The sequence below is a fragment of the Bos indicus genome, chromosome 5, assembly GCF_029378745.1.
Source record: "Bos indicus isolate NIAB-ARS_2022 breed Sahiwal x Tharparkar chromosome 5, NIAB-ARS_B.indTharparkar_mat_pri_1.0, whole genome shotgun sequence".
Classification (NCBI taxonomy): domain Eukaryota; kingdom Metazoa; phylum Chordata; class Mammalia; order Artiodactyla; family Bovidae; genus Bos; species Bos indicus.
The window spans coordinates 56,870,002-56,895,055 of NC_091764.1; the positions used below are offsets into that span (position 1 = coordinate 56,870,002).

Genomic DNA, 25,054 nt, shown 5'->3' on the forward strand with positions numbered 1-25,054 from the left:
GAGGGGGGCCTATCCCCCAACTGATGCACCTGCAGACAGGAGTGTCCTAATCTCTCCATTCCTACAAACTTAAACGGCTAATAACCTTCCTGTCTCACCTACAGCACTAATTTCTCAAACAAGGTGCAAATGCCGGGCCCAAAGGGTAAAAAAATGTTCCCCCTCAAAAGACCTCAAATTTTCTCTGCCTCTTTACAGGATCTCCAACCCTCAGAAAGATGGCGAGGTGGACCCAGGCCCTTAATTCAGAAGTTAGCCCTTCTCCGCAAATATGAACAGCAGAGGCTTCTGCGGTGCAGTCTCCTCAGCGGACTGGTTTACTCTCTTTAAGGGTAACCGAACCTCCACTTCACTTTCCGAGACTCTGGGCTCCGCACCCTTCGCCTCGGCCTTTCTCCCGCGGTCAACGCGGCCGTTTTTCTGGGAGAGAGTCCGAGGCGCGTGGCGCGGCGGTTAGACTGCCAACGGTTTTCCACCGCTAGGGTGGAGCGCGGGAGGAGCGGCGGGAACCAGTCCGGCCAGAGGCTGCGGACGTAGGGCGGAGCCAGCGCCGGGAAGGATCGCGAAGGAGCTGGGAGGCCCCGCCCTTTCCGTAGATATCTCTAGAAAGCCGCGCAGGACCCCGAAAACAAAGAGTGCGCACGCGCGGCGGCTAGGCCCGGGCATTTTGCTGCGTCACCAGCCGCCGCCCGGCCTCACCACCCCTCGCTCGCACGCACGCACGTTCATTCTCCGTCCTCGCGCCCCTTTTCCTACACTTTCCTCTTCTCTCCGACCGGAGGAGTCGCTCTCCCCGCGCGGTGCATTCTGGGGAGCCAGGTCGAGCCCGCCGCCGCCGTCGCTTGAGGAAAGCGAGAAGAGGCCGCGACTGGGGAGAAGACGCCGGAGTCGCCACCGGAGAGGAGTCGCCTGCCCAGGAGCTGCCGCCGGAGAGGCCCGCCAACCCGTTCGCCCGTCCCCCTGCCCCGTTTCACGATGTGAGTGCGATACCCCGCCGAGAGAAGGTCGTCCGGGAGGGAGGCCGAGGCCGCGCGGGGGGCTGCCGGGAAGCCGTCCCTTCCCCTCCCCCTCTTTCGGCACCCTCGGCTTTCGTCCTCGGTGGAAATCGTTCTTGCCTGGGGGTGGGAGGTTCATTATCCTAGTTCCGGTTACCGTTGGCTGGTGGAGGACATTTTTCCTCCGATGTCCGCTTTCCCCACCTCTAAACTGGCCTTTGGCTTGCTTGTGCCGGAAATCCCACTTACCCCCCATCGGCCGGGCGGGCCGCTCCTAACTCTCGGTAACTTAGCCGTAGGCCTTAATCTCCCGTGAGCTTTTGACCACGCGGGCGCCCTGGAGGCGTGGACCCTCGTGGGCCTCTGCTCCGCTCCAGGGGCAGTTTGCCCCTGTCGCTCTGTGATGCTGGGACTAGGCCCGGGGCCAAGTGCACCTGCGGTGGGTGCTACCACGAGGCTGCTGGAGCTCGTCGTAGAGCACCACGCGGCCCTCCCCCGCGAGCGACAGGTACTTCTAGGCGACTGGAGGGAGGCCATACCTTCTTCGCAACTTAATTTCCCTCTCGGGTGTCGTGATTGCTTGAGTATGGTCTTTCCAGACTTCCTCCTGACTCCAGTCTCGCTAAGGGAGTGAAGGTTGCCAAAACTCAATCGTGTCCCTGGCAGCGAGGAATTACCATTGAGCGGGGAGTTCTGCACGTGTTGGAGTCGAGAAATACTTGTGGACATTTTCTGTGTTCTATGTTAAACTTTAGGCGAGCTTTCGTTATCCTAGCTTAATTTAAGGATGAAACAGGTATGTCACTACTTTGGCTCAAATTTGTTTATGTGAGGTGACTAGATACTTTAGAAATTTTATGATACAGGGAAACCTTGATGATTTTAACCAAATGAGAATTCTTGGCACCGCCACTTTCAGCCTGTAAATTTTTCTCAGGAAAAGCTTTACCTTTTCAGATGTGAGAGTTTTTTGGCACTAAATGCTTCCTAAAAATTGCATATGGAGAGCAATTGAGGGCAACAGTTTTTATTCCTGGAAAAAATAATGCACTTTCAAGGGTTTTCTTAATAATGATTTTGAGGTGAGTATAGTTAGACATCTAAATGGATATGGAAAAAAACACCAGAGCTAGTTAACGATGGAAAATAAGCCTTGAGAAGAACGCGTGTATTATTGTAAATGTTAGAATTTGAAAGGATTCCTCCACCCCCAAAAGTATATAATAGATTTTAATCTACGTAGTTTGTGCTTTTACTCTTAAGAAATCCGTATTCCAGATAATGTACAAGGATTGTCAATTTTTAAAACTGTGAGAACATGAATCCTCACGTAAGGCATTACCAACTTTTAATAGGTTAAATGTAGCCAAGCAAATCTTTTCACGAAGAAATAGTACGTTGAATATGGTTTGAAATAGAAGCACTCTGGGAGGTCACATGAAATAGTTAAATAGGTAAGAGATATTAAGTATTTGTATTATAAATAAAGAACTCGGGAAAAGTGTAACAATCACTATTTCTAAAAGCAGTCTGTCTATAGTTAAGAATGCTACTTTCAAAATGAGTGTTTTGAAGAGTCCAGGTAAATCTCATTCGTTGTAAGATAACTCCATATATACCCTCTAGCAAGTTCTCTAGGAGATCTTATTAATGACTGAATGAATTTACAAGATGAGTATTATGAGTCAGTTACTTGAGTTGGAAACGACTTTTTAGTAAGAGTCCTAGGAAGAATCTTGGCTGATGAGGGTTCATTTTGTTGATGTCTGCTGGAAACATTGTTTTAGTTGTGGAGAAAGACGTTTTTGCCGGACATCTCAAGGGTTTAGGGTCTGCTTTTTATCACTTCTTAGCTCTTCAGTCGTCATTCCCTAGATAAATTTCTTTCAAGTTTTTAAACTTTTGTCTAGTAGTTTATATAGAAGTGAAGTCGCTCAGTCGTGTCCGACTCTCGGACTGTAGCCTACCAGGATTCTCCAGAACGGGAGTGGGTTGCTCTTTCCTTCTCCAAGGGATCTTCCCGACCCAGAGATCGAATCCAAGTCTCCCGCGTTGTAGGCAGACGCTTTACCGTCTGAGCCACCAGGGAAGTCATTCTCCTACCTTAGAGAATGCTGAAATTGAGGACCTCTCCTCTGTTTAAGACCCACACAAATCCCCCGCAGAGGGTGCTACTTTACTTTTTCTTTTTTAAGCTATTGTAGTTGGTTTTAAGTTGAACCTGTTAAGAGATGGCGTAAAATGTTTAGATTTGAGCTATTTGAAGTCATTCTTTCCAGTGTCTTTTACTTAAATTGTTACACTGTCCAGAAACTTACTGTGACTATTGTTACCGTTGGTTAACATCGTACTTTCTTTGCCATCATTCAGCTTTGTAAGATTATTCCCAAAATAAAATCCATCTGTTTTCAATCTCCAAAACAAATGGTAATAATGACCATACAGCATATGGTTAATGTCTATAAGCTAAGAGTAACTGATGATGGCTTTTGTTCAGTGTTGATTTCCTAACCACTGTAACCTGGCAACTGGATTTTCTTTTCGTTTTTTTTTTTCTGTGTTTGCACTAGAAGGCAGTAGAAGCAAAGTGACAGGTGACTTGAGTGCAGACCAGTATGTATTGTTAAGATTTTCCTGTTGAATTGTGTTTAAAGATCTTCTAGAAGCTGTATCATTGTGGAGTCATAGGTGGTTAGTGATAATTGCATCCCAGGAAAAAATACCTTTGTAATATCAACTGTTTAGAATCAGTCTAGTTCTGAAACACTAAATTGAAAATTGCTGTATCTAGTGTATTTTAAAGTGTTATTATTTGCTGTGTAGATTGGCAGTGATAGATTTTACATTTACAAGCTGACTTCCCCAGAACACCTTTGAACTTGTGGTTTTCCAGGAAGATGCCAATTCACCTGTGTTCTATTCCAGAGCCAAATAAAACGTTTTTTTTGTGGATTGTCTATGCAATAGTTGATCTTCTCATGTACCCATAGTTGATTGCTAGAAAGGGTTTATGTCAGGGCTCTTTCCACCTCACTATGCTTAATTGTCTTTGTTTACTGAAAGGATGTAAGTCACAGAGGTGTTTTTTTAAATTTTGAGTATTATTACAAGGTTTAGTTCTTCAACTATGATTTGAACCTAGAATTTCTGACAGAAATTTTTTTTCCCCTACCTTATGAAAAGGGAGAATAATTGTCCAAGTGGTCCTTGTATTTCCAATAAGGAAATGGCAACCCACTCCATTATTCTTGCCTGGAGAATCCCATGGACAGAGGAGCCTGCTGGGCTACAGTCCATGGGGTCGCAAAGAGTCGGACACGACTGAGCGACTTCACGATCACTAAACATGTCTGTAGCTCAGTTTTATTATCTAATATAACTGCTTCTATTAAAACCTTGCCACTTCCTGAGATATGAGGCTCTGAAATCTGTAATGGACGCAATGAGAGAGTGACCTTGCTTCAGTTTTATTTATATGAAGGAAAATTAAACATTGTACCTGGTTTGACAATGTTAAAAGGGTATGTGCACAAAAGTGGGAAAGTCATAGAGTTGCTTGGAAGTAAGGCACTAAGTTGGGGCGGGAATAGTGTATTTAAGAACATATTCACTTTTATATTTTAAAGTAGTAATTACCAAAGAAAGGAACTAGCACAAAGGTTCATTGACCCCTTGGTGTCTTGGTAGTGTTTCTGTTTTTGTTGTTAACTGTTCTGGGTTGGTTAGTTTTTTAATGGTGCTGCTAGACAGCCAAATGGCGTAACCTAGCAGTTCTATTTATTAGGTAGTTGGATCCAAACAACTTAAATGCTTTGTCCTAACAACCTCCTAACTCTTTGGAAAACTAATACACATAAATTGCAAGAAAAATGTAGTTTCTTGAATAACTATGGTTATTAATGGAAGGTGTCTGCTTTTTGGGCACTCTATCACTTGTTATACCTTGAAATCAGATTGGATACTTCCATCTCAATTCCGCATTGATTTTTTTTGTTTGTTTGTGTTTGGTTTGTTGTGTTATTTTGTTAGTTTTAAATTAGAACAGCCTCCAGAAATCCAGCTTTGCAAAGATGAAACTTAGTGGAGAAGAAGGATATAGTGCAATAATCTACTGTTGAAACTGAGCTACTTGGTATCTTGACTGAAGCTGAGTATCGCTGAATTCCTTTTAAATTTGAAATCTCCTGTGACAGCTCTGTAAATTCTCCCATAGAGCTGTGATCCACCTTGGCACCCAGTTTGGGAATCATTGGACTTACATGTATATTCAGATCACTTTTCCAGAAAGTTTTACATAGTAGTGCAACTGACATACAGAAGATCTGAAAATATGAGAAGGATATCTGGGTTTCTGTGAGCAAAGAATATGTGAAAGAGAGTTTGGTTTTAGATGTTTACAGGCAGGACTTTTGATAATACTTAACTAACTGGAACTGCTTTTTTTATTTTTTAGCAGAATATTCATGTTTCCATATCATTCCTCACTTGATACAAACTGAAATAGATTACCAGTTTCTTTTTTTGTAAATGATAGGCCAGTTTCCAGACTTAAAGTGTCAGTTATTCTGAACTTCTGTGACATCGTTTTTAAACTTTTTTTCTGTTTTCTCCTTTAAAAAAAATTTTTTTTCCTTTAAAAATTTTTTTTATTTTTAATGTTTGTTTATTTGTTTGGCTGTGCCTGGTCTTAGTTCCAGCATGTGGGATCTAGTTCCCTGATCAGGGATGATAGAACCTGGGCCCCTTTGATTGGGAGCGTGGAGTCTTAGCCTCTGGACCACAGGGAAGTCCCTATAATTTTTCTAGATGTTTAAAAATAGTCTAGGTATATTAAAAATGAGTGATTCTAGTCTTTAAGAAGCTTTCCATTTACTAGAAATGTTTAGTTTATCCTCTAAACATAGAGTATATTTACTCCATTAAGTTCTACTTTAAAAAAATTTTAGTCTTCTGATTACTATTGTTGTATCTTAGAATTCAAAGTGATCTTTTAATTCAAACATCATGTTCCATTAAAAATGAACTCATAGAGGACTGTCATTACTTCTGAATAAAGTATGTGAGGCTGTATGTCATAATGTATCTTACAGTTAAATACACAGATGAGTTACCTTTCAAAGTGCTACCCAACACAAGTATCTTATGGTGTATCACATATTTATGCTTTAAGAAAGATAAACCATAACTAGTAATGGATCTGAACCATCTACACCCATGTTTCATAGAAGACTTTTGGGCTAAATGTCATCCAACTTGAATGTGAGTTTCTTAAAGGCACAGGATTTTATCTCTGGACAGTTGTATCTAGACAGTTCCTGGTATTGTGCTCAATAAATACTTGTTTATTGAATAATATTCAAATTCTAGTCAGAATGGCTGCGATCCAAAAGTCTACAAATAATAAATGCTGGAGAGGGTGTGGAGAAAAGGGAACCCTCTTACACTGTTGGTGGGAATGCAAACTAGTACAGCCACTATGGAGAACAGTGTGGAGATTCCTTAAAAAACTGGAAATAGAACTGCCTTATGATCCAGCAATCCCACTGCTGGGCATACACACTGAGGAAACCAGAAGGGAAAGAGACACGTGTACCCCAATGTTCATCGCAGCACTGTTTATAATAGCCAGGACATGGAAGCAACCTAGATGTCCATCAGCAGATGAATGGATAAGAAAGCTGTGGTACATATACACAATGGAGTATTACTCAGCCATTAAAAAGAATACATTTGAATCAGTTCTAATGAGGTGGATGAAACTGGAGCCTATTATACAGAGTGAAGTAAGCCAGAAGGAAAAACATAAATACAGTATACTAACGCATATATATGGAATTTAGAAAGATGGTAACAATAACCTGGTGTACAAGACAGCAAAAGAGACTGATGTATGGAACAGTCTTATGGACTCTGTGGGAGAGGGAGAGGGTAGGAAGTTTTGGGAGAGTGACATTGAAACATGTAGAATATTATGTAAGAAACGAGTTGCCAGTCCAGGTTCGATGCGCGATACTGGATGCTTGGGGCTGGTGCACTGGGACGACCCAGAGGGATGGTGTGGGGAGGGAGGAGGGAGGAGGGTTCAGGATGGGGAACACATGTATGCCTGTGGCGGATTCATTTTGATATTTGGCAAAACTAATACAATTATGTAAAGTTTAAACATAAAATTTAAAAAAAAATAAAATAAATCTCTTAGCTATAAGGCTTGACTATGAGGTTCTTGACAGTGAAGGTTGGGACTAACTCAGATCTTCTACAGCTGGTCCTGTGTTCTGCTATATCACATCTTTGGTCAAATTCAGCTATATATCATATAGATTGAAAAGTAGATTGCTGGTCAGTAGTTGAAAGGTAAAGTTGGTGAGAGTCATCTATAGCTTTAGATTCTGTTAACTGAGACTTTGCTGTATTTGGGGAAATCTGGAAAAGAAGTACCACCAAATGAGTATATATCCTCAAATTACATTTGACTTGTTTGTGAGCCCTTTATTAGGGAAATGTTTATTTTGGGAATATTTATTAGTTATAATTTGATCAGACTGATCTTTCTCTTAATTAATTGAGTGGTATTACCATAGATTCTCTTTTAAGAGATTCTGCCCTTTTCTTCTCCCCTCCAATTTTTTTTTACATCCAAAGAAATTGGCCTTTCGGTAAAAAAGTAATACTTTAACTTTTTATGCTTGATTAATTTCTATATGTGCCCATCAGTTGAAGATAAAACCTAATACATTTTTTAATTTCTTATTTATTTTTATCTGTGCTGGGTCTTTGTTGCTACATGGGTTTTTGTCTAGTTGCTACCAGTGGGAGGGTTGCTACCTAGTTGCAGTGCCCGAGGTTTCCCTTGCAGTGGCTTCACTTGTTGGGGAGCTTGGGCTCTAGGACACGTGGGCTTCATTAGTGGCACAAGGGCTCAGTAGTTGCGACTCTCAAGCTCTGGAGCACAGACTCAATAGAGTCTGCACAGGCTTAGTTGCTCTGTGGCACATGGGATCTTCCCAGACCAGGGATCGAACCCATTGGCAGGCAGATTCTTTACCACTGAGCCACAAGGGAAGCCCAGATTTATCTTTTCAAAATGTACTTACTACTTTGGCTGTGCCAGGTTTCAGTTGTGGCCACTTTGTGTCTTCAGTTTTCGTTGTGGCATGCAGGATCTTTAGTTGAGATGTGCGGTATCTAGTTCCCTGACTGGGAATTGAACCTGGGTCCCCTGCATTGGGAGCATGGACCACCAGGGAAGTCCCAAAACACATTTAACAATATTTGTTTTATCACAAAGATTCTTGTCATTTAGCATGTGCTCATATCACATTTTTCAAGCCCTTTAAGTACTTTTACAAAAGTAGAACATTTTTTGTTTTGTTTTTTGGCCAATCTGTACCGCATGCAGGATCCCGACCAAGGAAAGAACCCATGACCCCTGCATTGGGAAAATGGCATCTTAACCACTGGACCACTAGGGGAAGTCAGTGGTGCGTCCATTTTTTTTAAAGGGAGAAGTGCCCTTGCCTCAGAGCTCAGTGGTAAGAATTCGCCTGCAATGCAGGAGATGTGAGTTCTATCTCTAGGTTGGGAAGATCTTCTGAAGTAGAAAATGGCAACCCACTCTGATATTCTTGAATGGAAAATCATGAACAGAGGAGCCTGGTGGGCTGCAGTCTGTGGGGTTGCTAAAAAGTCTAGACATGATTGAGCAGCTAAGCAACATATGAATACTTAACAGCTGATTCATGTTGTAAGATAGAAACCAACACAACATTGTAAAGAATCATTCTCCAATTTAAAATAAGGAGAGAAGTGCTTATTGTTTTCATACAAACCATAGTTAAGATGCACCAGATTCTAGTATGTTAAAAGTAGTATTTGGGAACAAATGTGGTTTCCACTCTGTCATTCATTCTAAGACAAACTAAGAAATTTTAGTCAAAACTACAGAGGAGAATTTTAGGTAATGCAAATTTTAATTGCTCGAATTGACATAGCCCTAAATATTGAACTTGAAAATACTTGTCAGAAGAACTTGGAATGTCCCACTTCAGGGATTTTGGGTGGTGTTGTAATTAGTGACTTATTCACATAATGTATAGAGAGATGAAAAAAGTTTTGCATCTATGTTAGTATTAAAAAATGGATTAACAGACCTGAACGGTAGTGCGGGATTTTGCCAGGGTTTGTATAAGACTAGAGATAAATCCAACATAATTTAGATGGTAGAGTTTAAAATCAGCCTTTCTCTGGGTTAATAGGAAAAAGGGTGATGTGATATGATCCTCACAGAAGACAAAAAGGAATTTCATAAACACTTGGTTTGCCTTTCAAGTGAGTGAGTATGTGTGTCTGTTACTATTTAGGTTAAGGGTAGGATTTCCTCTCGTATTTTCTGATGGTTTAGATCGGGGTCACTTGGTAACTATTAGACTTTACAGGCCATAAGCATGAGTATCCCTGTCTCACATTCTTATTTTTGGAACTCTTAAATATTACAAAAGTTAGAACTTCCCTGGTGGCACAGTGGATAAGAATCCACCTGCCAGTGCAGGGGACATAGGTTCAGTCCCTGGTCCAGGAAGAATCCACATGCTGTGGAACAACTAAGCCTGTGCACCACAACTGCTGAGCCCATGCTCTGCAACAAAGAGTAGTCTCGCTCACCACAACTAGAGAAAGCCTGCACAAAGCAATGAAGACCCAGCACAACCAAAAATAAATAATAATTTATTCACATATATATGCATATGTATATATATATATACACCAAATGGCTCCTGGGCCAACCTCTGATTTGGATCATTTGAGTTTGCTTGTATTATCTGGTAAATGATCGTATTAGTTTGTTAGGGCTGCCATAGCAAAGTACTAGAGGATGTGTGATTTAAACAGTAAAAATTTTTTCCTTACAATTCCGGAGGGTGGTTAGTTCAAGATCAAGGCGTCAGAAAGGTTGGTTTCTTTTGAAGCCTCTGCTGGGCTTGCAAATGGCCTTCATCTGTCTTCACAGGGTCTTCCCTTAAATGGTTCTAATCTTTTGTAAAAAATTAATTTATTTTTAAAATTAATTTTATTGAAGTACAGTGCGGTGTTTGTTTCTGCTGTACAGCACAGTGAATCAGTTACGTATACATATATCCTCTCTTTAGATTTCCTTTCCATTTAGGTCACCACAGTTCCCTGTGCTATTCAAAAGGTTCTCATTAGTTGTCAGTTTTATATATAGTAGTGTGTATATGTCAGTCCTAATCTCTCACTTCTTCCCACTCTTCCCTTCCCTGCTTGGTAACCATAAATTTGTTCTCTACATCTGACTCTCTCTGTGTTGCAAATAAGTTCTTGTGTACCATTTTTCTAGATTCCATATATAAGCGATATTATATGATACTTGTCTTTCTCTTTCTGACTTCCCTCTGTATGACAAACTCTAGGTCCATTCATGTCTCTACAAATGGTGTTATTCATTCCTTTCTACAACTGAGAGTAATATTTCATTGTATATACCTATCATATTTTCTTCACCCGTTCCTCTATGTATGGACATTTAGGTTGCTTCATTGTAGCTATTCTGATCTCTCATAAGGACATTAGTCATACTGCATTATGGCCCACTCTAAGACCTCATTTTATGTTAAAGACCCCGTCTCCAAATACAGTCACATGAGGTTTAGGACTTAACATAGGAATTTGGGGGTTTAGGACTTAAACATAGGAATTTGGGACACAATTCAGGCCATAACAATGATGTAAATCTGGATTACTGAATGTGAATTCAAGGAAAGAAGAAAGATCCTCCCAGATTCCATTGTCCTTGATATGAACAGAAACCGAAGAGTTTATGCACTTGGTTTTTGATAGAGCCGCCAGGTCACCAGTGGTGCTCCTCCTCCATTACTATAGGTTCTTAATGCATAACTCCACTTGAAGAAGGTACTGCTAAGTCACTTCAGTCATGTCCAACTCTGTGACCCCATAGACGCAGCCCAACAGGCTCCCCCATCCCTGGGATTTTCCAGGCAAGAACACGGGAGTGGGTTGCCATTTCCTTCTCCAATGCATGAAAGTGAAAAGTGAAAGTGAAGTCGCTCAGTCCGACTCTTAGCAACTTCATGGACTGCAGCCTACCAGGCTCCTCTGTCCATGGGATTTTCCAGGCAAGAGTACTGGAGTGGGGTTCCATTGCCTTCTCCGTGAAGAAGGTAAACACTCTACTTTAACATGGTAAACGGTGCCGTTAACTATTTCAGATTACGTTGTTCAATTGGCTGGAAAAGCGTGTTTACCAGTATTGAAATAGCCATTGGTAAACATGCTGGGAGAAGAATTCTCGTTAATCAGGTTAATTCAACATTGTAAGTCAACTTGGGCCAATAAAAATTCATTTTTTAAAAAAAATCTGGGTATTTGTTTTTAGCGATACTACTCCCCCCTCACCCCCCAAAACAGGAAAGAGAGAATACTACAATGAATTCTTCAGAAACCCATTATTCAGTCTCAACCTTTATCAGTACAGGGTTATTCTTATTTTATCTACCCCCCTCCCTTTTCCCCAGTGGATTTTATATTGAAGAAAATCCCAGACATGTTCCTTTAAATAAGGAACATCTGCAGTTTAGGTACCTTTGACAACAGGCAATTCTGTTTACCAAAACAACGATTACTAAAACTTGAGAATAAGTGACAATTGGACAATAAATCCTAGACACATTTTCTGGGCTGTAGCTATTGCAGTCTTTGTTGTTTTGTGTCTTAATTGAATGGAAAAGATTGGTTTTTCTTTTTAAATAACACAGTTTCACAATTAGACTATGTTGCTCTAAAGAAACAAACCATTCTGTGTCAAAACCATTTAATATCATTTTTCTAAAGTGTGAAAATAATAAACCCATCTACCCATAGCAGTTTGAACGTTTAGCAGGTCATTGCCACGTAGCTTTCTCTCTCCTCCTTTCCTTTCCTTAATTAATTTAAAGCAAGCCTCACGTACTTCTCTTTTAATCGAGTGGAGTTTTTTTTTTTCCTTTTGTAAAGCAGTGCCTTTCACACCTAACAAAACTACGAGCTTTCACGTTTTCTAATACTCTGTCCATATCTAAGACAGGTTTCCGTGGTTTTGGGAATCTTTTTTATATTCAGTTTGAATTGAGATGCATACCAGATTTACAAATTGTGCTTGTTCAATAGTTCTTAGGTCTCTTTTAATCTAGAACAGTTAGGTTCTAGATTGGAATGAATCATGTTGATCAAATCAGAAGGTAAATGTCTGGTTGTCCCACTTTTGGTGATGCTGAGATCATAAATTCTTTATCTGCTCTTCATCTAATCATTACTCATGGTCCTATTTATTGATGAATACTGCCAAATCAGTATAAAAATTGAAAAATGGTGATTTTATTTTATTTTTTGTTTTTGCTCCTCACGTTTTATTCCATACCAGAGCTAGAATTCTGTAAGGAAGCTTCCTTCAGGAAATGGTCCTATTCAGGTATCATGAATAAAGATTCATAAAGGGGACTTCCCTGGTGGTCCAGTGGTAAAGAATCTCTGCCAATGCAGAGGACGTAGGTTCTATTGCTGATCTGGAAAGAGTCCACATGCCACAGGGCAGCTAAGCTTGTGTATCAGAACTGCTGAGCCTGCATTCCACTAGAGCCAGAAGTGGAGCCTGCACACCCTAGAACTTGCACTCTGCAACAAGAGAAGTCTGAGCACTGCAACTAGAGAAAGCCTGAGAGCAACAGTGAAGACCCAGTGCAGCCAAAAATAAAATGTAAATGGATAAACAAAATTTAAACATTCATAAAGGGAAAACAGGATAGATGCCTGTTCTTTCTTCTTAGTTGCCTTTTTGTAAAGAATTGGAGCTGTATCTCATCTTCTGGTGATCTAGAATTGTGGATAGTTTTTTAATATAAATTTGGAGTATTTATAGTCAGTGTATTTGGATCAATTTGCAATCATTCTTTCAAATTGTCACTGGCCAAGGAGAGAAACTTTTTTTGCCTCCAGTGGGCAAAACATTGTTTTTATTTTTATTTATTTAAATTTTGGCTGTGCTGGGTCTTCGTTGTAGCATGTGGCCTCTTTGCTGTATGCAGGCTTCTTATTGGCAGAGCCCTGGGCTCAGTAATTGCAGTTAGTGGGCTTAGTTTCCCTGAGTCATATGGGATCTTAGTTTTCCAGCCAGGGCTCAACCCAAGTCCCCTTCAAAGGGAGATTCTCAACCACTGGATCATAGAGAAGTTCCAACATAATATTGACCAAAGAGGTATTAATTTGTTTAATTGTTTAGTTCCTAAGTCATGTTTGACTCTTTGGACCACCATGGATTGTAGCCTGCCAGGCTCTGTCCATGGGATTTCCCAGGCAAGAATACTAAAGTGGGTTGTCAATTCCCTATTCAGGGCATCTTCCTAGCCCTGGGATCGAACCTGTGTCTCCTGCATTGGCAGGCAGGTTCGTTACCACTGAGCCATCTGGGAAGCCCAAACATTTGTTACCCAAACATTATTGACCAGAGATGTTAAATATTCACTTATATAACAAATTTCCAGCCACTGGTGTTTTTGCAAAAATTCCCTAGGCAATAATGAGTTAACAAGTACTAAATATTTTCCTTTAAAGAGCAAACATGGGGGGAATTCCTTCTCAGTCCAGGGATTAGGACTGCTGGTGCTTTCATTGTTGGAGGCCCATTTGATCTCTGGTTGGGAAACTAAGATCCCACAAGCTGCATAGAAAAGGCCAAACATATTACCACATATTGAGAAAGCTGTTTTGCCAAGAAAATGAACTAGAGGTAATGTGTGGCCTATTGGAACCTATTAATAAACTCCTAAATCATTTATTTTATGTACATTGACATGGTAACATTAGAAGTTGTGATTTTTATTTTTTTTAGTCCACAGAAGTTTGGTTCTTTTTCAAAGTGAAGTCGCTTAGTCGTGTCCGACTGTTTGCAACCCCACGGACTGTAGTCTACCAGGATTCTTCGTCCGTGGGATTTTCCAGGCAAGAGTACTGGAGTGGGTTGCCATTGTCTTCTCCAGGGGGTCTTCCTGACCCAGGGATCGAACCTAGGTCTCCCACCTTGTAGGCAGACGCTTTACTGTCTGACCCACCAGGGAAGTCATAGACATTTTTCAAAGACGTTTTTAAATCCCACCCCAGTCTGCCAGTAGATGCCTAAAGAAATGATTTGTTGGTATTTCGGCTTTGGAAATCGCTCTTTATAATTTTTTTTTTTTAATATTTATTTGCCTGTGCTGGGTCTTAGTTGTGGCATGTGGGCTCCCTAGTTGCGGCTTGTGGAATCTAGTTCCCTGACCAGGGATCGGACCTGATCTCCTGCATGGGGAGCTTGGAGTCTCAGCCAGTGGACCACCAGGGAAGTCCCACCATTTATAACTTTTAATTTCAGAGCTGATACCAGTGTTCCAGAGTAGTGTGTGGCAACTAGTTTAACCATTACACAAGTGTAACCATTGTGTAAAAATATTAATGAGCTGTGGCTGTAACATTTTAGAACTTGAAACGGTTACACCTTAGGATTGGGAATTTTGGAAGCAAACAATTCGTTTGTGTTGAGTTGATTAATGAGTACTGTTTGACAATATAACTAATTTGTTTAAAAGTTCTGATTTGAAGTTTTGGGTTTATAGAAAAGTTTAAAAAATACAAATAATTCCTGTAACTTTGATTTTTAGGTGATCAAAGTGGGACATACTTATTGTTAAAAAGTAATTGCACCCAAAATGCAAAATAAATGGTTTTTTAAATAATTGTAACAGTTGAGATTGATATGGCTCTATTTCCTTTCTTTTCTCTTTCTGGCTCATGCTTTAGAGGCAAGTGCTGTTAATCTACCTGTTCTTCGTGTGCGCATGCCTGTGTGTGTGTATGCCTGTGTGTGTGTGTGTGTGTGAGAATTCTTGGAATTTTATGAGTGTGTATTTATCGAAGTAACCTGTCTTGGTCTTGAAGATAACAAAGAAAAATTTTATTTATCACATGTAATCTTGTGTGTGTGTGCACTCAGTATTGTCTGACTCTCTGTGACCCCATGGACTGTAGCCCACCAGGATTCTCTGTCCATGGGATTTTCCAGGCAGGAATACCGATTAGGTTGCCATTTCCTGTTTTAGGGGATCGTCCCTACCAAGGGATCAAACTCATGTCTCTTGCATCTCCTGCATTGGCAGGTGGATTCTTCACCATTAGCACCACCTGGGAAGCGCTTATAATCTTTACTGCCTGTTAATTAACCATATTTGACTGTATTTGCTTCTAGCAGATTTTTAGCTACATTCTAAAACATAATTTTTGATGGATGAGTAGAGCTTTAGGCAGAACTTTGAAATACTGTTATTTCTCATACTTCTAAAAAATTCCTCCCCCAGTGTCTTGAATTGTAAGTAGAAATGTTGCATACTGTATTTCATATGACAATGGATTAGTTCTTTTAAATCATGTGAAGTTGAATTTTTAAGAGCAGGGCTATAAAGAAGTAGCACACAAATTTTAACAGGGCTACCTAAATGGTTAACTCCATTGAACATTTTGGTCTTAGTTTTAAAATCCCTTCCTATGAGGGAACGGTATCATTGCATTTTAACCTGAAATGCACCTGTTAGGGGAAAAACATATTAATAGTTCACATTTGAAATTGTAATATACTCCCTCAAAATAATGCTCTGATGGAGAATAGAAGTATGTTACTTATATGCTAAATTTCGGAGGTTATGTAAATACCCACTTAGTGAACTTCAGCTTAACTTTGTCTAATTTTATCTCATTATAGGCAACCTGCTTCTGCAAAGTGGTACGATCGGAGGGACTATGTCTTCATTGAATTTTGTGTTGAAGACAGTAAAGATGTTAATGTAAATTTTGAAAAATCGAAACTTACATTCAGGTAAATTACCATTTTTATATCATTGGATGAAATACTTGTTTCAGACAGCTTGAATAGCTTTGGTTTGCTTGTTTTGTGTTTTCTCTGAAGTTATTACTAATCTTTACCTCTTTGAAGAAACTCATTTTCCCCCTTTTTTTTGTACAGTTGTCTTGGAGGAAGTGATAATTTTAAACATTTAAATGAAATTGATCTTTTTCACTGTATTGATCCAAATGTAAGTAGTTTTGAAACTTTAATCCCGAAAAAAATTTAAATTTAAATTGTGAGGAAATGGACATAATTTAAATACTCATTTTAGAGATAAATAATAATTCTTAACAGTTCAGAGGCTAAAATATAATTGTATGGTTTGCATTGTTTTCCATCTTGTAACTGCTTCTTTGCATATTATTTTTGTTGTTATCAATGTTTGGACTCAGGACAGTACTGTATTTTTTAACCTTTTTAAAATTGCAGTGTAGTTAATATAAGGATGGTACTCTTGATGCTTGTCTTATTTAAGCATAGATGTAGCTAAGTATGTCCTATGCTTACACCATGTTTACTAATTTTTTTTAAACTTTTTATGCTATTCACCTTGTTCAGGGGAGGCAAAGAAAATGATATTTTTGCTATTGGATAGCTTATGAAATCTTCAGTAGCCTAGGGGATGTTTCAGGGTGTAGGGAAAGAAATAAGGAGGAAAGAAATGACAACAAGCAACTTTGTATCCTATATTGATACTAGAGAGTTATAACAGTATGAAAACACTTATTTTTGTTATAGGATTCCAAGCATAAAAGAACAGACAGATCGATTTTATGTTGTTTACGAAAAGGAGAATCTGGCCAGTCATGGCCAAGGTTAACAAAAGAAAGGGCAAAGGTAGGTTTCTTTTCCTTGTTTTGAAAGTTAGGTATTTTTAAATAATTAAAGATAAGTGACATCAAACTCAAAAGTTTCTGCCCAGCAAAGAAAATCACTAAGATGAAAAGACAACCTACTTAATGGGAAAATATATTTACAAATCATGTATCTGATAAAAGGTTAATATCTAATGTATATGAGGAACTCCTACAATTCGGCAACAACAATCCAGTTAAAAAAGGGGCAGACATCTGCTATACTCCAATATAAAATAAAAATTAAACAACAGAGGAACAGGTAGAGCAGTTCCCTGGTGACCTAGTGATTAGGATTCCAGGCTTTCATTGCCTTGGCCCAGGTTCATCACTAATTATTAGAGAAATGCAAATTAAAACCACAATGAGATATCATCTTCTGTTAGAATGGCTGATGTCAAGAAGGCCAATAAGAAATGCTGTTGTTGCGATTATAAACTGGTTTAGCCACTATGGAAAATAGTATGGAGATTCTCAAAAACTTAATAAGAGTAGAACTACCATATGATCTAGGCATTCCAGTTCTGGGTATTTATCTGAAGAATATGAAAACACTACCTGGAAAAAATGTGTGCCATCTCTATTCATTGCAGCAGTATTTAAAATAACCAAAATATGGAAGCAGCCAAAATATCCATTGATGAATGAATGATAAACCGGTGTGTGTGTGTCTGTTCAGTGGATTAGTAGTTAGCCATTTTAAAAGAATGAAATCTTGCCATTTGCAGCAACATGGATGGACCTTGAGGGTAATAAGTAAAATGAGTCAGAAGGAAAAAGACAAACCTAATTTTAAAAAATACAACAAACAAAACTAAAAGACACATACAGAGAACAGATTGATGATTACCAGCAGGGGAGGGGGAGTTGAAGGGGTAGGTAAGGGGTACAAGGAGTCAATTTTATAGTGACAGACAATAAGTGGACTTGGAAGGTAATCACTTTGTACTTGGAGATGTTGAGTGACAATGTTATACCCCTGGAACTGATATTTTTAAAAATTGGTATGAGGAATCATAGTGTGTTTATTTCATGGCGTATTACTATTAAGGCCCTGTGTTCTATACGCTTTTCTCTACTTTGAAATGTATTAGTGTCAATACCGAGGGTGGTCAGAATAAGGTCAGTCACTAATTGATGCAGGCTCTTTTGCACTCAAGAGAAAGACTTAAAGGTATAAATTACTCAAATATCAGATGAGAGTATATCATGGTGGCATTTAAAAAATAGTAAGTTAATTATCTGAATTTGAATAGTTTCTATTAGTGAATTTTTTTAAAAAGGTTTCTGACAACTGAGACTTCATGAAACTATATTTACTAATATATATTGCATTTAACTTCTGATTTTTCTAGTCTATTCTTTTTTTGTGCTGATTCCATGCCTTGCTAGTGAGTATGAACCCCATAATTCAATAATCTAATCAGAGGGTGATATTTGTATTGATCTATAGCTTAATTGGCTTAGTGTGGACTTTAATAATTGGAAAGACTGGGAAGATGATTCCGATGAAGACATGTCTAATTTTGATCGTTTCTCTGAGGTAAGTTCTTTTAGATGCATTCTTCCACCTCCCTCTCAGTACACTTATTTCTAGTCAGTTTAATTTGGTTTTAAAGGCCTAGTGATATGTAAGGACCTGCATTACTTTAGTTTCAAGACTGGTTTTTTATGAGTTTATAAAAACTAGTATCAAGTTCTAAAGTTGATGTGTAAGGGAAAAAAATAAACTCTATGGTCAGTACAACACAGCTAATTTTTACTGTTTCTTTGTGGGGGGGAAAAAGAGTTAAAAAGTAAGTACCCAATTTCATGTATGCAGTTTCTTATTTACACATCTCTCACATGGCTCTGGCACCTTGATTTCAAAGGAGAGAAGGGAGAAATGATATTCATTGTCCTAAACTGTGCTACTCCTTACCTGTAGTAATTGGTCCCACCATTTACCCAGATGTGCACGTCACAACTTTTACCAATCTCCTAAGTAAACTCTTAAATGTATTCAGTTCTGCATCTGTTGCCATTGCATCTTGACATCTAGTATTGCACTTGGAGCCTTCTCAGTATTTTTCCTGCTCAAAGAAACTTAACCAGTATTTAATGTCTTCAGATGTAGGAAAACTCTTCACTAGTTACTCATATTATTTGAGAGTAGATGCTTAGGATTTTTATACTGAAAGGTTTTTGAGTCAGTATCTTTTTAAGACCCCTTCGAACTCTGAAGTTCAGGTAAGCATGTGTTTTTGAAGTTTCTTTTTTTTTTTTGAAGTTTCATATGAATTATTTAGTCTGCTTATGTATACCTCTTTACGTAATGCAGTTCTTATTATTGGGCCCAGTTTATTTTAAGTATGTAAGAGTATTTTACACAGCCTATATGTTTTCTTTCAAGGATTATGTTTATTTTCTGTTTTCAACTTAGTTACTGTTGTTTAGCTGAATTCAGTATTCAGGCCTTTTATACAAACTAATAAGCCCAAAGGACTTTTTTTTTTAAGTTACCATTGATTCTTCACAATATTTAAAACTACAATGAGAATACCATAATACACACGCCACTTAGTTGAACATACAAAACTTTACAACTAAAAATAATCCCATTTTTAGTCACCAGAGGTACCTGCTATTCAGGATTATGGTATTTAGTTTCTGCATCATACATATGTATCTTGTTGGCTGAATTTTAAAAATTTCACTTTTCTTCAATGAGAACTTACTCTTAACTTCCTACTATAGTTTCAGGATTTTATGTAATTACATAAAATCTACTTTTTCCAGAAAGGAAAGTACCTAACTAATCTATAGTTGAATTTTTTTTTAATTGGTGGAAATCTATGGCAGAGCTAAGGTTTATTCTGGAGTGTGCAACCTAATAATTAGGGCTTAATTTAACATCATTTTTAAAACTAATTTTTACACTTCGAATAGATGATGAACAACATGGGTGGTGATGAGGATGTAGATTTACCAGAAGTAGATGGAGCAGATGATGTAAGTCTATAAATTCTTTTCTATGTTTAATAAAATAGTAAGAAACAATGTATTTACAGGTTGTTTTATATAAATCAAGACTGCTTTTTTTTTTTGCCATTGGTTGGTTTTTTTCCTAAAAAATACTACAAGGAAAACCAATTCTTTTAGAAGTGTTCATTTTAGAGGGATGGATACTTACTAGGAAACAGGTGTCCCATGGATCATTATTAAAGGGACCAGATTTATAGTTCAGAATAATTATTGTACAGAGACATATGCCTTATTCAATTAACAGTTTAGGGAATATTTTGACAAAGTTAAACAGGTTTTAACAGCAGAATGGTCAGAGAGACATATAGTATACAGATGGATGTTGTGAATCTGTAAGGAGGATATAATGGTCCACTCTTCTCAACATTTTCCCACCTGGCATTCTGTTAACATCTTTAAGAAAGTTTTTCGATCTAGTTTGGAAAATATTTATTTAAATAGTTCAACAGTTAGGATTAGAGTTCATTGTCTTGTGTCATTCCAGTGGTCTTCATATTGAGCCATTTTTCTCTTGCATTAAATGCCAAGAGAGAAACCATTTTATAGAAAAATTCATTTTGATTAGTAGAAAGGAATTCAAAGGATGGGCTCAATTCCCTCCAAAAGGCACACATCTTATAGGAAGATATATCCTCAGCTGTACATACTGTTCATCTTAAATAAACCTGTTTTTAAGTCCATTGATAAGTTCATGAGATTAATGTAACCACATGTCTCTGCTACTTTGGTCAAAAGTATCGTGCTTCAACTTTAAGGCAGACTGTTCAGTTAGCAGAGAAACATTTTATCGCAATTTGGTTGAAATTTTTATTTCTCTTTCTGCAGGATTCACAAGACAGTGATGATGAAAGTAAGTATCTTTGTAAAAATAGATCTACACAGAGACATTTCACATCAAAAACCAAATTCTCAAAATAGAGAAGTTACTTGTTTAAAATTCTTAGATCCGTGATTATGGAAGATATGTGATTATTTCTTTATGGCCTCTTAACAAATAGCTAAAGCAAAAATTTGAATGATTCAAAGTTGTTGGGTTATTATCCTCTTGTAATTTATACTTATCTTTAAAAATTCTTTTCAGAAATGCCAGATCTGGAGTAAGGAATGTTGTCATCGCTGGATTTTGAGAAAGAAAAATAACTTCTCTGCAAGATTTCGTAATTGAGAGAATTCCTGAGTTGATAGCTCTAAAGGCAGATGCTGTATTTGCCTCCTTTAACCCATTTTTCAACCTGTTTGTTTTTTTTAAGGCTTCACTAAGGGTTGATATGTACCATTGTATGGGGCAGTTTTAAGTCAGCTAAGGCAATAACCTTGTGCATGAACATTTCCCAGATTTCCATGATGCTGTTGAGGTCCTAAGCAATTGACACAGCAGTTGTGATAAATAAAAATCTCACCTAAGTCTCCTTTACTCATAACTTAGATACTGACATGATAGGAAGCTCTCTGGCTTAGGGAAAGTAACTAAATTTTAGATTTTAGAACATGGACTCAAAGTGGCTGAAAGAATTGGTGGATACTTTAAACTGGTAACATGTTATTCCTCTGGCATATCCTTCAGGATTGTTCCACTAAAGTTTTATTTTTCAAAAAATTTACTTCACGTTATTGTATGTAAGTGATCACTTGTCAGTGTTCCAGATGTATCTTAGCTAAAACTAGTGAATGCCCTAACTTAGATGGTTTTGAAGCCTGTACATTTGGTATTGTTTGACCCTTAAACTTTTACATCTCTTAGCATGGAGGACGAAGAAAGGCTGTACATTGTTGCTTGAGAGTCTGTACATTTAGACCAAATTTGTATTTGCACTGTCAGTATGGCAAATGAGTGGAAAAAAATGTTAATACACTATTGGATTTTTTTATTCCTTTTTTTTTTTTTGGATTCAGCTTGTACCTGGGCTGAAAACCTCAATTTATGTTCATGACAGTGAGGATTTTTTTTTAATGTCTACATTCTTTCTAATAAACTGTTGGAAGACTTCTTGGCTATCCTTTCAAGTGTCTGGTTTACTGTAATTTCATGTATTGCCATTTACTGGAATGGAGTTTTTATTTTTACTTGAGGAAGAATTTGGGAATATTCCTCTGGGGGAAACAAAGGCTTGCTATAATGTCACAGAAAACCTTTTAAAAGTGGATCTGTAATAGAAAATTGTAGATGCACTTTGCAACAGTTGGAAAAGAAAGTGTTGTGATTTGATTGAAATAAAACTAAATGTGTTGTCCTCCTCTAAATCTTTGAGCTTTCGCATTTTGGCACTTTTTATTCCTTCCAGCTTCTGTGTATTTGTCATAGCATAGAAATGCTTCATATTTCAGTACTTTCTCATGTCAGACACTAAGGACCTTTGTTACAGGCAGTGTTAAAGTGCTGGGGGCAGGGAATACAAAGATAAATCCTTTAGGTAACTGTATACTCGGGGAGCACATATCACAAGCTAAGCCTTGGGACAAATAGTGAAAAGAAACTTGGGAAATGGCAAATGTAGTAATAGGTATGGATAGAGTATTGTGGGGATTTAGAAGGAAAAACACAACCTTTTTTCTTTCCTTGTTAAGTATATAATTGTTCCAAATGATACTCAAAGCCATTTTCTTGAAATGGTACAAATAGAAAATCTTACTACTTAGAAAATCTTACTACTTAGAGACTGGGCAATCAACTCTTTTGTTACATTGGTCTTAGGAGACTGCAATTTTTCTTCAAAGCCTTAGTTTTTTCCACATTAGGTATATTTGGACTTCTGTCCTTCTAGAAGGTCTCCTTTCTCTGGAGCATGCCAGAGGTATCAGTATGATTAATAATATACTGCTTCATAGAAAAACTTTAAATTTTCAAAAAAAAAAAAACCCTCTAGTTATATTCTTGCAAAGAATTCTTTCTGTATGTTCTGGAAGTTAGAGTCATTAATGATTTATTGACTTAATGCCAGCCATTGGGCTACAGCATTAAAATATAGCATGATGGATTTCTAATTTCATCCTATTAAGATTTTTTCAAACCTGCTTTGTACTCAAATAGTATAGTGGGATTTCAGTAATCCTTATTGCTGTCAGGTATGAAGGCCTCTCAGTGGTATCTGACCCCTCTTTAAGTTAGAAGGATATCATGCCAAAAGGTGAATTCACAGGCCAAAACTTAAGGACTATTTGGCCTTGCATTGCAAATCTGAACCGTGGCTACTTTTGCCTTAAAAGAGTCACTGGGGAGAGGATCATTTGGTGAATTTAAGCTTGGATGAGGGAGATGGCATCTCTTTATTACCATTTGGCTATTGTGACATGTGATAAAGATGGCTCTCTTCAACTTCCTGAACTGTGAAGTTAACTTTCTTCAAGGAAGAAAGGAAAGTGATTAGTTGCTACAGCTTACGTTTTATTTAGCCATTCAGTTCTGTGCAGGTTTTTTTTCTATTTAGCAGGAGTTCTTTTGACGTGTGATAATGAACTTCACCTGTATGTGAATATCAGCTGCTGTTCCCCTTCGCTCTCCCAGTATTGTACTACCCTTGAGAACATAAAGGCTGGGGAGGATAGGGTAGACAGGTTTGTGTAAGGCCTACTCTTAACTCCCAAATTATTTTACTCTGATAGGCTTCCATACTTGATAATAGTCAGTAATCTCTTCAGGAACAGTGAAGGATGTATGTCACCACTAAATATCCCACCCTGAGGACAGCCACCTGCTAAAGTGAAAACAAAATGTCAATTGCTTACAGCTTTTAGTGTCAGCCTGGATAATTTCATTGTTGATGTGAAGAACCTATCCAGACCTCTAGCTCAAATTTCTTTGCCTCAAGTCCAGTGACCTTGACTTCTCTACTTAGCAGCCCATTCCCATATCTCGTGATCACAGGTTTAGGAGGGATTGCTGTAAAGCTGTTTTCAGTACAATTAACAGCCTCTTGAGTTTACCTCCCTCCCTCAACCATATTTTTGTATTCTCACAAGTTTCATCTTGAAGCTCTAGTTCCTGTCCTGTACCTGTAGCCCTGTAGCTATAGACCCACTTCGGGTCTATGTGGATTCAGAAGTCCCAACTGGAAGATACGCCTTAGGATAGTAGGTGCATGTGGGGCCCAGAAAATTGCAATTTGATACTTAGACATGTGTGACCCCAGTGGTCCAGTGGCTAAAACACCATGCTTTGGATACACGTGGGGCAGTGGATTGATCCCTAGTCAAGGAACGAAGATGCCACATGCCACAAGGTGCAGCCAAAATAGAGATGTAGTTTTTGGTTTTTTTTAAGTGTCCTAGCATCAGTTTCACCTAGGAGCTTGTTAGATATATAAATCCTGGGCCCCCAAATCTTCCAAATCAGAAACAGCTGTAGGGTCTTAGGCCCTCTAGCTGGTTCTGATGTGTGGTAAAGCTTGACAACTTCCTTTAGATCTAAAACAGATTCTGAATAAGTTGGTTCTGCTAAGATGGCAACCCCATCCAGTATGACTGATGAAATTGTTCTGTGTCTGTCCATTGTCTGATAGAGTCAGTGCCAGCTGCAAAGAACTATTGGAAATGTGGCTAGTGTGACTAAAAACTGAATTAATTTAATTTTAACATGTAATCCCATATAGCTAGTGATTACCATAGTAGATAATGTAGATTTAGATGATTCTGGGGCTGGTGGTTCCTGGCCCACTCACTGCAAAAAGTTCAAATTCTTACTAACGATACGGGGAAATTCTTCCAAGAATGATGCAAAATCTACAAGGTACAAAGGAGAGATCTAGAAAAACATAGGTAATCCCTGCTGGTCCAGTGGTTAGGATCCTGTGTTCTCACTGCCAGGCACCTGGGTTCACTCCCTAGTGGAGGAACTAAGGTTCCCCATCCCACAAGTCCTGTGGCACAATCAAAAATAAAATTTTTTAAATTAAATGAACATAACTTTAAACCAACATTTTGTTTCTTGTAATTTTAAAGAAGCAATAGATGGTATACTCATGTTTATAAGATTTCCTTTTTTTCCTTCAATACTGCATGTAATAGCCATTTAAAACAATCCAAATAACCATTAATGGAGTAAGTTATTACACATTTCTGTGCCATAAGGTGTAGCTACAACCAAAAATGTAAACTGACACAAAGTTCTCAAAAACATAAAGATCAGAAACCTTATGTTTTCTGAAGTGTGCCTCCACTGAAGTTTTTTTAAAAGACAAGAATATATGTTTTATGGACATGGGATGGAATGAAAGTGAATGCATAGATGCAAAATATTTTTTAAT

At 38.3% G+C, this 25,054-nt stretch overlaps 1 protein-coding gene and 1 pseudogene across 2 annotated transcripts; one reads left to right on the forward strand and one right to left on the reverse strand.

Moving 5' to 3' along the window:
• LOC139183136 (cytohesin-2 pseudogene) overlaps positions 1 to 1,694 on the reverse strand; it is a 30,119-nt pseudogene extending 28,425 nt beyond the window's left edge.
• Positions 628 to 22,055, forward strand: PTGES3 (prostaglandin E synthase 3). Of its 2 annotated transcripts, XM_019961007.2 has the most exons (8): positions 634 to 977; positions 15,793 to 15,906; positions 16,054 to 16,123; positions 16,675 to 16,773; positions 18,244 to 18,333; positions 19,719 to 19,781; positions 20,640 to 20,664; positions 20,896 to 22,055. In XM_019961007.2, coding segments are annotated over exons 1-8 (483 nt in total). In that variant the 5' UTR covers positions 634 to 975; the 3' UTR covers positions 20,916 to 22,055. The 2 variants fall into 2 exon arrangements, with proteins under 2 accessions (XP_019816568.1, XP_019816566.1); XM_019961009.2 differs by lacking the exon at positions 19,719 to 19,781 and having other exon boundaries at positions 628 to 977.
• Positions 22,056 to 25,054: the final 2,999 nt, after the last annotated feature.